This window comes from Apostichopus japonicus, chromosome 5 (genome assembly GCF_037975245.1).
Source record: "Apostichopus japonicus isolate 1M-3 chromosome 5, ASM3797524v1, whole genome shotgun sequence".
In the NCBI taxonomy this organism is placed as follows: Eukaryota; Metazoa; Echinodermata; class Holothuroidea; order Aspidochirotida; family Stichopodidae; genus Apostichopus; species Apostichopus japonicus.
Window position 1 is genome coordinate 23,066,441 of NC_092565.1, and position 12,801 is coordinate 23,079,241.

The window sequence follows — 12,801 nt, forward strand, 5'->3', positions numbered from 1 at the left end:
GTAGATTAAATGCAGAACTAGTGTGTGTTTGTGTATGGTTGCTTAATAGTGTGTGATTTAATGGTATTGGTTGATGTATACTGTATAGTCTTACTGTCATCTGTGTATGGCTCACATGGAGAGATGTATAGATCTGTGGCAAAATTATTGTCATTTTATTGTCAATTTCTTGATTCTGTCAATTTCTATATCCTGTATAGTTTCATCTTATCTTATCGAAGTAAGATTGTAAATATCCAAGCCTGGTATTAAAGTATGGCGATATTTAGCGGAAATTTGTGTGTTCTTACGTGCATACTTACAGGTACAGTACATTGTTTGCACTAATTGTATGTATTATATCAGAAATTCAGTGAATGAGGAAAGGAGGCCAGATGGCACACAGCAAGGAAGAGAGATGAAAAAGTGTTGAACCTGTTCAAATGTTTGAATTTATACAGTAGCATAAATTTTACCAACAGAAACTGAAATTTAACATTTGACAAATCTCTCACTCCTCCCACACCCCCCCCCCTCAAAAACCACCCCAAGCCACTTTTATTAAGTGCCTGCCGTTCACGTATACATGTGTAAACTTCGTCTGCATCTACTTATAGGTCAACAAGATCAAGTGATCTATACACCTCACTTAACATTTTTGAGAACATCAGATTTGGCAGTAATACACTGAAACTTTTCTTTTGAAATTCATTAACTGTTATCACATGAGTGGCTTTGACATTTTCCTGACAGAAAGTATTACATTTTCTAAAAGGATATATAAAGTGGTTCAATGCAAAATTAAACTAACTTTTTTTTTTTGTATTCACGAGGATTATTAAAACAGTTACTAAAGATAATATTGTTGTTTGTGACAAACATGTCTGAATTTGTAATTAACGATCCCGCAGAAATAACATCGGTGGGCGAAAGAAATTTGTCGTCTAATTTCCTTTCCAAACCTACGGATCGAGGCGGCAATCGATCCAGATCAAGCCGTGACTTGTCACTGTTATATCGGGAGTATGTTAATTTCATATCATGAAAGGAGAATGAATATATATATAGAACAGCCTATAGTGCTTGAAATGAACACTGTGTTGCATCATAGCTCTTAAAAATGCATTGAGCAGTGTCTGAATTAAGCCCAGGGGACACTTTTGACGTTTGGAGGACTTCTTAAAGTCCTTCCTACCACTCGTGGTTATTTTCAATAACCAACGGGAAGATCAGAGGACTTGCGGTAATCAATGCTCAGTTGTAAAAAAAAAAAAAACGACTGAATTTAAAGAGCTTAGAGAACCAGCGGAGACTAAATTCTACTGAAAAGTATATATGATGTGGTGATACCACTGTGGGTATGGTGTATAAAATCACATATGGTCAAAAGCCAGGAGGTATTTTTGTAATGGATTAATCGATAAGGTGGATATCAAAAACTTTAAAAAGGAGGAGAGTTTTCTTCAATCTTGTTAATTACATTTAAGACCCAAAGTAAAAATCTCTTAGAGATTCTAGCTGGACTCACATTTGTTTCAGCAGTAAAGCAATGAAATGTGTGGACAACAGAGCATAAGAACGTTTCAATGAAGTTGAATGGAACCAGAACTGTCAAGTTACAGGAATTGTGTTGGTTGGCTTGGATTTATACGTATCAACAATTTCAAAACAATGTGACCGAAATCAATGCAGAAAGCTTTTTGAAATAAATGAAATTGAACACAATCTCAGTAACTGAAGTTGAAATATATCAGATTACATGACTTTTACATGCTAATTAGTGGTATATGATTTAACTATGTTAAAGAACCAATTATATATAAACAGTTGAGCATCCCAGGGATCCCAGCTCATTATTACAGACTCTAATGCGTACACAGTTCTGGAGTTCTGGATATCCCTCTCAATTTCGGCCTCAAGTTTACATTAGACCGCCACCCGCTCATTATTAAAATTAGCATTTATGTAAACTTTATGTTTGACCGGGGATCAGCAATGACCTATAACTTTGTTGTCCTTTACTTGTGCCATAGTTTGATACAATAGAAGTAGGCATTGGTAGCAGCACTCAGTGCAAATCACACGGCTTAATATGGTTGATAGACTTTTCTTCTAGTAAGTAGCAACTGCATGGGGTCTGATACCATGGGTGTAGTGTACACGCATGGGATTCCAAATTAATTTAATGCTGCACACACCCAGCCTGGGTTCTGATATATCTTCTCCCCCACCCAACCCCCTCATATGGAAAAGATTGGTTATTTCTTCCTCCTTCCAATGTTATAAAATGCTTAAATTGTTTAAAGGCACTGTGTAAATGATAGCTTTAGATGTTGGACTTTCTTGTTGTGATTTTATGTAGAAGCAGGTGAATTATCTAGAAACGGGTGAATCATTGAATAGTATTGATCAGGTTTCAAATGCCATATTGTTTCTAAACAAGAAAAAGCAGGTTTAGTATTCATCTGTTCTTAGTGTAGAAGAGGGTGCCATGGCAAATTTGGCAAGAAATTTGGGTTGAGAAACTTGTTTTCTTTTATTTTTGGAGTGTCCTCTAAGATTCTGGAATTATCAAAGATATTTCTTTTGTCTTCATCTGCAGGCCATGACTCCGTGATTTAACAAAAACAGATGTAGCAATGGACCACGACATTCCACATCAGGAATTGGTGAAGTGTGTGGTTGTCGGTGACAGTTCCACTGGCAAGACGAGATTAATTGTTGCTAGGGCAACCAATCAAGCTACACCAAGATCCCAGCTCTTCCAGACTCACGTTCCTTCTGTCTGGGCTATAGATCAGTATCGATGTTGCCAAGAGGTAAGTCAACAATGACCTAATGTTGGAGGTGGAGTTCATGTACATGTGAACAAGTCTTTATATTCGTTCAAACAAGGAGCCAATCCAAAGATGTCAGAACTGTTATACAGCACTTGTTGTGAAGTTTACACATTTTGGCTATTATAATTTTAAATGAACTTTGAAAACCAAAGTTGTGCAGGAGCTATCCTTTATCCTAACGGCTACACATGAACAGCCAATGAGAACTTAGTCTGAAGAAATCCATATGTAAGCTTAAGTCCTGTTGACACTCAAGATTAAGCGCAGAGTTGATCCCGGGCTTGCTTGGGGTATGATTTGAAGTGAAAAGTGGATCAGAACTCCTGATTTGGACCGTGCAATAAATTAGGATCAAGGGAGGATCAGATGCTCCACTGAGAATTAAATTGGTAATGTAAATTGCAGCTCGAGGTTGACCCAGAAAGAGCAGTGACTTTTAACTTCCGTTTTTATTTTTTATACTGTGTCAGTGTAATTCTACACAAAATTTGGTTGGAATTAACACAAGCAAATAAATGTCACATGGTGTATGGTTCTCGCAAGTTTTCTTCTAATAAGAAAAAACTCACTTTCCTGTTCAGTGATTTTGAGTTGCAATGTCTGATTCTGAGGGTGGAATCTAATGAAACTGTGCAAAGGTTCAAGATCTATTGACCTTGCTTCAATGCCAAACACAGACTGCGGGATCTGATCCGAAAATTAAACGTAGCCGAATTAATTTGTGAAGAAACTGGCCATGGTAAGGAAACTAGCTGTTATGATAGATCAATGACTTTAGGGCCTGATGGGTAGGATCAAAGAATGCAACATTTCAAGAAAATAGGTGCCAGGATTATAGATTGCACAATAGCTAGATGTCAACTAACAAATGTTTACATGAAAGCATCAATTAGTATGCGTTGCCTCACAGAAGGGACCAATTAGCTTGGCCCAGTTCATTGCCAGCGATGTAGCTACTCTATGTTGGTTTCTTAGTAATAGCATCTCTGTCGAACGGTAACAGGTTTTTAGGAAGGTTTGCTAGTTAGCCTTTGAACAGCCAGCAGTTTCCTCCAGATCGCTTCTGCAACTACAGTGGGTAATTTACATTATTGATAAAAACAAAACAATCATAAGCAACTCTAATATTTACTTTCATAACAAGAGCTCACTTTCAAAAATGTTCCGCAGTTGACTTTTGCAAAAATCAAAAAAAATTTGTTCAAAGGTTGTCTGAACAGCAATTTTCCTGTTGTCTCACAATTTACATATACAGTAGACAGTGGCAGGTATGGCAGTCCATTTATTGTGAAATGAACTGGTTATCTAGCAATAACCAGTCTCAGTGTATTGTTGATTGCCAAGCCAAATGTTAGTGCTGTGAGGTTAACGGACAATCCTCCGCATTTATTCCTACACAATGAATTGATGATGGATTTGATGACAAATTTGATGATATTTAATATTTCTTGTTTAAATTTTCTGATGATCACTTGGCCTCCCTTGATGTGCTTCTGTCTGTTGTCATATATGCCTGGCTTCCTCTATCAATACAGTTTTCTCCTAGGTCAAACATTCTTAAAAAAATTCTCCTTTGAAAAATGTTGGGAAATTTTCTTCTCAAATGGATTAGTCTGGATTGTAATGATGCTCTTATATTATAAGGTATGAATTTGGATTTCCACTTGAATTGGTAACTAGGTTAGGAAGTGACTTTATTTTAAAGGGCTCGTATCTGTTATCACCTCAAAAGCAGGTTTACAGATTTTAAGTTTTAAGTCTTTAAGTTTTGTCCATATTGACTGTACACACTTGATTCCGACAGTGTTAACAATATAACGACAAAATGCCTCGATTTGATCTATTCAATGGAATTTTCCAAAACCTTTTCAATCAAGCTAAAATCTATCTTTTATGGTTATCTATTATTTAAAGGATTTGATTCTTACAGTTGATAAACTTTGAGCGTCTTCTCTTTAATAATAAAACTGTATAAAATAAAAATAAAATTCTAGACACTCCAGGGCTTACTTGCTTAATCAAGTGTAAGAAATTATATTTGTGAAAATGACTCGGGTGGTCGGAGCAGTATATAGGCAGGACTGAAATTGTTTCCTTTGAACAACTCTGAATAGAATTTCAGTAATTGCATCATCTGTGATGTCACTGTATTGATTTGATAAAAACTGCAAAGAGGGAGAGATAGCCAGGAGATGGAGAACAGGCAAAGAGAGCAGGTCAAGTGATGGATAGTGATTGTCTGCAGTAAAGAGCCCCCAGATGAGTTTTAGAATCAGATGTTGTGTTCCATTCTACTTTGACTATTTGTACTTACGTGTTTAATGATAGAAAACAATATTTATTTTTTGTTTAATGTGTAATATAGTTTATTGTTGTTTACTTACTTATCAACAGTTGACTTTTTCTGTGAAGTCACTTCCCTGTAGTTTTTTGGGTTGTAGCCACTCTAACTTTTTGGTTTACTCTTTTCCACTTTGTTTATCCTTTTCCTATCAGTTTCTGTTGCTCATAACTTATATTTATACCTAGCAATAAAGGCTATAGGGGCAAAGTAGCAGTTTGAGACTGGTCAGCAATTTTACCAAACCTAGCAAGTATTACGAAAAGTAAAGTTACAATTGGTCAAATTAAGACACTGATTTTTTTCACCAATTAAAATTAGTGAGTGCAGCAAGCGGATTTCATACACTTTGTTGCCTGAATACCTTCTTTTTTTTTATGTGTTGGAAATGAAAATTTAAAACGTTCAAACTAAAGAACTACATTTGTTTTGGTTTTGGAAAACATTGACAAATTGATCAAAACTAAATTAAATTTGGAAAGCCAACTTATGCAACCTCGCCATACAAATTAATAATCAAAAGAGAATTTTACAAAGTTATCAAAAACATGTTGGGTTTTGCATTGTTGTTTAATTGCATGCACTACAGAATATGGCTTGTTTATTCTCAACAGTCAACAAAACTTTAGGAAACTACAGACTGTTTTCACTATTATTTCGATTTTCCCATCTTAATCTGTCCTTCATGGAACTATAAACAGCTTGTATTCGGAGAGTCAGATGTGTTTATTTTCTAGTAGTCAACATTAAAATGGAGGACACAGGAGACACTCTCTGCCCATGCAGCTTTCATTTCAACTATTCGTACTCTTTTCAGGCTTAACAACCTGATTTTGTGGCTACAATCAGACTCTGTTATTCACAGAAATACAAACATAAATGAGTGATATGGTTGTGATTTATTTCAATAAGTTTCAAATTTCCCCATCTAACCCCAGTCTGCTCTCTCAGCCCTGATTGTCAGACAAAGAACAGGGACTGTTCTAGCCCCACTGTGAACTGTGGTTATATTCTAGTTCTGCCAATCAGAATGCAAGATACATGACCTCTGCCTGCTGGTTTTGAACCCAGCTGTGGCAGTTAACTTGACAACATGATTTGGGAATCCAGATGCAATTTGATCAGCTAGTAAACTTGTATAGGATCTGTATAATAACTACCATAACATAAATATCACCACCTCATACTGGCTGCTATGTTTATGAAACAAGATACTTCATTAATTATGAGTACAAGTTGGAGCTATTCTTAGAGTGTTTAGGTGAAGATGATATTCACACAGTTCTTACAATATGTATGATAAGTGTGCATGGTCATTGCATCAAGATTTCCTCAGTTCATCCCTATATTCAAGGAACCATGAATGTTACGCATATATACTCCAGGGCTAGTGCTTGATATCCTGCAGTGTATTGGCATTTTACTGAAATTCTGCAGTATCCCTAGCAGGCTGGCTGCAATATTTTCAGCAAGTGGATTATTACTAACAATGAATGCTTCATGTACTCTTTTCAAGGCACTGTAAGGCCATAGAATATGTATAGTTTTCCTAAAATAATAATAATAATAAATGAGACTTATATAGCGCCAAATCAGTAGACAAAAGTCACTACTCAAGGCGCTTTACAAAGAAAGCAGATTAATTTACAAAAGAACAAGTGAAAAGATGGGTCTTAAGTAGACTTTTGAATGTAGAAAGTTTAGAGCAAGTTCGAATGTGATCTGGTAACTTGTACCAGAGATAAGAGCCAGAGTATTCGAAGCTTCTGTAACCATAGGTCTTCAAGCGTGGTTTAGGAACAGTTAAATACAGTATTTAGAGTAAAGATCTTTGGTAATTAAGTTAATATATCACTATAATGCATCTGCTTATGTGACATAAAAGTCCCCTGTAATGGCATGCAAACATGCAACACAATTTGGTCAGTTCATTGGGTTAGGGAATCAACAGAAAGCCTGTTAACTTGAAGAAACATATCACATCATGGTAGTGAATGTTCTGCGTTTTTATAGAGTCCATGTTAATTGCTTGGAAAGAGTCCATAATAATGCATTAAAGAGTCCAAGATAGTTTACAGTAAATGCCTTAAAAAGATCCACTGCATCGCTAATCAAATATGACAGCATAGTACAGTGCCATTAAATGATGGTCTGCAAATGATGCATTGCAACCCAAAATTGGTCGCAATTTAAGTATTCAGTGGGTCGCTTGATCTTTACGGGCATGACCCTCAATGATTGAGAGAGGATCATTTGAAAGCATTTATGAAGGTTGTGATGGAGGTTTGATCATGATTACTGCCCCGTTGCTGAGGACGGGAGGAAGGAGTTTTATAGGTGTCTGGTGGGTCATGGCTCAGTCCTTATGGACCCACCGCTGATTGTCAGTTGGTTGAAAGTGGTTCAGTAGGGGGCAATTGTTTGCATTCAGCCAGGGAATAGTTAGACCACTATCACAGGTGTACACATCCCTCCCCACTTTCTGTCAACCTCACACAAAGTATTTATAGACAAAACCTTGTGTTTAGGGCTTCTTATGTAGATCTAATTTATAGTCTAGATAGGCATATGCCCCAGAATGCTTCATTTGATGTCTAAATTCTTTTTTTTTTTTTTTATCTAGGGGAAGGACCCCCAAAGCCCCCATACATAGGAGTCAGTTTCAATGACCTCAGGACAGCCTCCTCCGTTATAACATCCTTCATTTGTCTTCGTCCCGTCCACAAAAGCTCAGCCCTTTACCTAAATCATTCAGGGAATCCCCCCCCCCCCAGCACCTTTGAAATCCTGTGCACATCACTGGCCTAGGGCATAAATAGAACAGTGAGTATTAAAGTTCCTCCTATCTCACCTGTCTCCACACAACCTGGTTGTGAGGAAACAGGTATGCTCGTCACTCCTCAATTGATCTAATCCTGGTAAAACTTTAGAACTTCAACAAAATTGGTGCCCATCTGAGATGAGCCCCTGAGCAGTTCATGTTTTCTACAAATCTTTGTGGGATATTATCAGAATGCACCTGACTGTGAACCTGTAATTATTGAAACTATAATGAATACATCAGGTCCAAAAATGTTTGAGTAGACTTTGCCGGTGGCAATTTGTTTGCTGATGTACTTCATTTTGCCACCATTTGCAAATCGCATGTCATTTCACTCAACTTTCTCACTTCCTGAATAACTCGTAATGAAGTGCCGCATTCTTTATGCTTGATAAGTGCACTTGAACAAATTTGGTGGCTAGCCCTGTATTAATTGGAAATGGAAGTGAAAGTTCATCGTTTGAGATATTTGGCATCGACCTCTACATTATCCTCGATTCTTCCTTTCCTTTCAACTGTCACTCAAAGGGAGGAAATGACCGACTAAGTTTGTTGGCCTTGGTTTCTTGTTTGCAGGTCCTGGAGAATTCCTGGGAAGTAGTGGACGGTGTAAACATCACGCTGAGACTCTGGGACACTTTCGGGGATCACGAAAAAGACAGGTGCTTTGCCTACGGAAGGTAATTTGCGAGTTTGTAGTATTTTGAAGTGAATGAGAAAAAAAGAGAATGATTCAAGTTGCAATGGTATAAACGGAAAATAGGACGTGACGGAAACCCTTCCTGAAGAGATCTTGGTAATGTAGTTTTGCTTGTCGCCATTCAGCACTTAATTGCGTCCTCGACTGTCCACAGGGGACAGTCCGAGAACTGACAACATGTAACCTACATGTGAAGTGATGATGGGTTATTTTAGTCTTTACAGTATCAATATGGTATTAGGTCAAAGTTAAGTGAGATTCAATCGCATGTGGAGCTGTAAGGATTTTTGTGGTAGATTTTTTACCAAAAGATCTAGAATGAGACAAGCACTGTAGAGGAGCTTGAGTATATTGAAACAATAGCCCTAAAGAAATATATTTGTGGCCGATGAAAGAGGGATCAGATATATATGCTAATCGTCCTTTTGAAATTTGCATGCAAGTCCTACGTATCGTTTTGGAGATCGCAACATTTGAAGACTTTGATATGTTTTGTACCAGAAGTGAACTTGAGGCAGGCAGGTGGGATTTCGTAGATGCACACTGACAATTTTGTTTACATTTTACTTTAAAATGTTCGTCCAAATTTGGATGCATTAAATTATTAAGACTCTACAGTCATTGGGGTATTGATAAATTCACATCCCTCACAGCAAAGGTGGAACCCTGTCCAATTCAAGGTTAATTCAATAAAGTCGGGAAAAAAAGCATGAATAAAAAACAAAACCTGTTTGCTCAGTGTGCTACTATGACATCGCACTTGTTTGCTTCAAGTTCACTGATGATACAGACTCTGACAATATCTACCTTCGGTATCTCGAAACAAAAGCAGGTCACCTGCCAGAATTCATTCCGAGACATGGCAAACTATTTATTATGAGGGAATTACCACATTTTCCACTTTTTCCATTTGGTTTTGTTTCTTTTTCCTGCCATTCAGTCACAATGATGTACATTTGTTAATACATACTGTAGATATAGTGATGAGGCAGTGGGACCAGAAGTAAGATAACTAAAGCCATAGAAAATTTAGACAGTCATTGACCATTTACAAGACTTTGCAATCATCAATACACAGTATATAACAATATTTATACAAGATTGTTGAAATAAGCGCTATTGCTATTTCAGCATGCATATTGCTTCCTCAAACCGTGAAGACAATTCCTGTTTCCTACCAAATTCTTACTCTCCCAAGTCATTTTCTGCATGACTCACGACGTCTGTAAAAAAGTGTTTCTTCTTGTACATGAAACCATAGCGAGCTTGTATTTAGCATCAAGAGGCAATGGCATTAACGACTTCAGCCAGAACTACCAGCAGGTAAAGTATAAGCCTGTCTGCCCTAGATCCTCGGTTAGAAAAGCGTGGTCGGTAAAAATAATTGCCTTTCCAGCCGATGTTATGAACTAAACATTGACATTCTGATTGCAGTTTTAGTAGTTCTACTACTAATATCAGGCCTCTGTGCATAATGTTGCTAGCACTACTTGGTTAACGACATCTCTGCATTGAAGCCTGTCATGAATCACTATTAGGTGGGTGGTTCCAAATAGCCAGAAATATTGATATTCTTCCAACATAATTGGACCAGATATTCGTTAATTAAACCAGTCTATGGAGTCTTTGTTTTGACCACGTTGATGACTTAAGTACAAGACCAGTATCACTGTTAATTTAATAGTAATAATGTTTCTTTCTTGTCTGATTAATTACAGGGCTGATGTGGTACTGTTATGTTTTTCCATCGCTGACTCCCTTTCTCTGCAAAATGTCAAGAAGGTTTGGATGGCAGAAATTAAACACTTCTGTCCAAGAACCCCCATCATCCTCTGTGGTACAAAGAACGACCTTAGGACAGCTGATCTGGCAGCACTTATCAAAGAGAGGGGACCAGTCAGGTATGTCAGAGAATGTAATCTCTCTCAGGTCATGAATTAATAAAAGCTTTCCATCAAAGGTTGAGGTACTCCAAATGTCATCAAAACAGGTCATATCTTGAAGTCAAGTTCTCAGATATTTCTCAATTTGTGTGTAATTCCAACAGTGGGTGTGTAATTCCAACAGTGGGTGTGTGATTCCAACAGTGGGTGTGTGATTCCAACAGTGGGTGTGTGATTCCAACAGTGGGTGTGTGATTCCAACAGTGGGTGTGTGATTCCAACAGTGGGTGTGTGATTCCAACAGTGGGTGTGTGATTCCAACAGTGGGTGTGTGATTCCAACAGTGGGTGTGTGATTCCAACAGTGGGTGTGTGATTCCAACAGTGGGTGTGTGATTCCAACAGTGGGTGTGTGATTCCAACAGTGGGTGTGTGATTCCAACAGTGGGTGGGTGATTCCAACAGTGGGTGTGTGATTCCAACAGTGGGTGGGTGATTCCAACAGTGGGTGGGTGATTCCAACAATGGGTGGGTGATTCCAACAGTGGGTGGGTGATTCCAACAGTGGGTGGGTGATTCCAACAGTGGGTGGGTGATTCCAACAGTGGGTGGGTGATTCCAACAGTGGGTGGGTGATTCCAACAGTGGGTGGGTGATTCCAACAGTGGGTGGGTGATTCCAACAATGGGTGGGTGATTCCAACAGTGGGTGGGTGATTCCAACAGTGGGTGGGTGATTCCAACAGTGGGTGGGTGATTCCAACAGTGGGTGGGTGATTCCAACAGTGGGTCGGTGATTCCAACAGTGGGTGGGTGATTCCAACAGTGGGTGGGTGATTCCAACAGTGGGTGGGTGATTCCAACAGTGGGTGGGTGATTCCAACAGTGGGTGGGTGATTCCAACAGTGGGTGGGTGATTCCAACAGTGGGTGGGTGATTCCAACAGTGGGTGGGTGATTCCAACAGTGGGTGGGTGACTCAAACTGTCTGTGTTTGATTCAAACTCCATATGTGTGATTTCAGCTGCATTATGTCATTCCAACTGCACATGTGTGATAAGAACTGCATGTGTGATTCCAACTGTGTGTGTGTAATTTCAACAGAGGGTGTGTGATTCCAAATGCACATGTGTGATTTCAACTGCACATGTGTGATTTCCAAAGACTCATGTGTGATTCCAACTGTGTGTGTGTAATTTCAACAGCGGGTGTGTGATTCCAAATGCACATGTGTGATTTCAACTGCACATGTGTGATTCCAACTGTGCATCCCTGTGTTAGGATTATGTCATAGTTCCCAGGTTATTTCAAATGGAACACACACAAACACTTGTCATGTTTCAGTTCTTTGTGCTAAAGTTTCTTTGTCATTGTTGAGGGATTAGCCTGACTGCCAATTGGATATTGTTGTCGATTGTAAAAAGAACATTCAATGTTACTTCTCCCAGATTGGATAAAGGTGGAGGAGGAATTCAGTCAACTTCTGAAAGTGCAGATTATGAGATTCTTGTCAAAATGTGAAAATTACACAGAAACCTAGTCCTATACAATTTTACATTTTAATGTTAAAGGTTGCAAGATTTTACAGATAACTCAATACATTAAACACCGTTCTGGTAAATCTCATTTGTTCAAATTGTCACATATTTTCAAGCATTTTGCAAGAATTTAAAAGCCGGTGGAACGTTATGAGTTAGGTCTCACAAAGAGAATTTACCACAAGTACATCAAGAAAAGAGTTTTAGGCATGTATCCTTCCTCCCTAACATCTTTGTGAGAGACTATACTCCTTCCTTCAGTTCGGACTTGACAGCTTACTGACAGGAAGTGATAAACTTAGATTTATAGGATTATCAATATTGAAAGGTTTAGATTCTGTTTTAATCACTTATTGGATTTATGTTTTTAGTGAATAATTTTAGGAAAATTATGAAAGACATTCTTTTTCTGGTGTGTGATATAAAATTTGAAAAATCGGTGAATAATAATAATAGTAATAATAACAACCCGTTGTTAATTCCGATTTGTTTTTCAAAGATATTAAAAAGCAAAAAAGTAACCTAGTTTTTTATTCCTACTGGATGGAAGGGATCTTTGGCCTTGTTCAAACTAGATCAGAATTGAAATATGGATATATTCATATCCCTCTTTGGCTTTTATTTGAGGTCTGCAATTAAGCCAATCACTGTTGTAAATGTGTATGATATCCGGCTTCAAGAGCTCTATTGAGGCGTGTTACA

The 12,801-nt window shown here is 38.0% G+C and overlaps 1 protein-coding gene across 3 annotated transcripts in view; it reads left to right on the forward strand.

The window, feature by feature from the left end:
* LOC139968090 (rho-related BTB domain-containing protein 1-like) overlaps nt 1–12,801 on the forward strand; it is a 62,792-nt gene that overhangs the window by 25,474 nt on the left and 24,517 nt on the right. For all 3 annotated transcript variants that reach the window (XM_071972443.1, XM_071972445.1, XM_071972444.1), the window contains exons 2-4: nt 2,582–2,798; nt 8,558–8,661; nt 10,400–10,582. In XM_071972443.1, coding sequence (XP_071828544.1) covers nt 2,619–2,798; nt 8,558–8,661; nt 10,400–10,582 — 467 coding nt within the window. In that variant the 5' untranslated portion in view covers nt 2,582–2,618. The remainder of the gene's footprint in view (nt 1–2,581; nt 2,799–8,557; nt 8,662–10,399; nt 10,583–12,801) is intronic.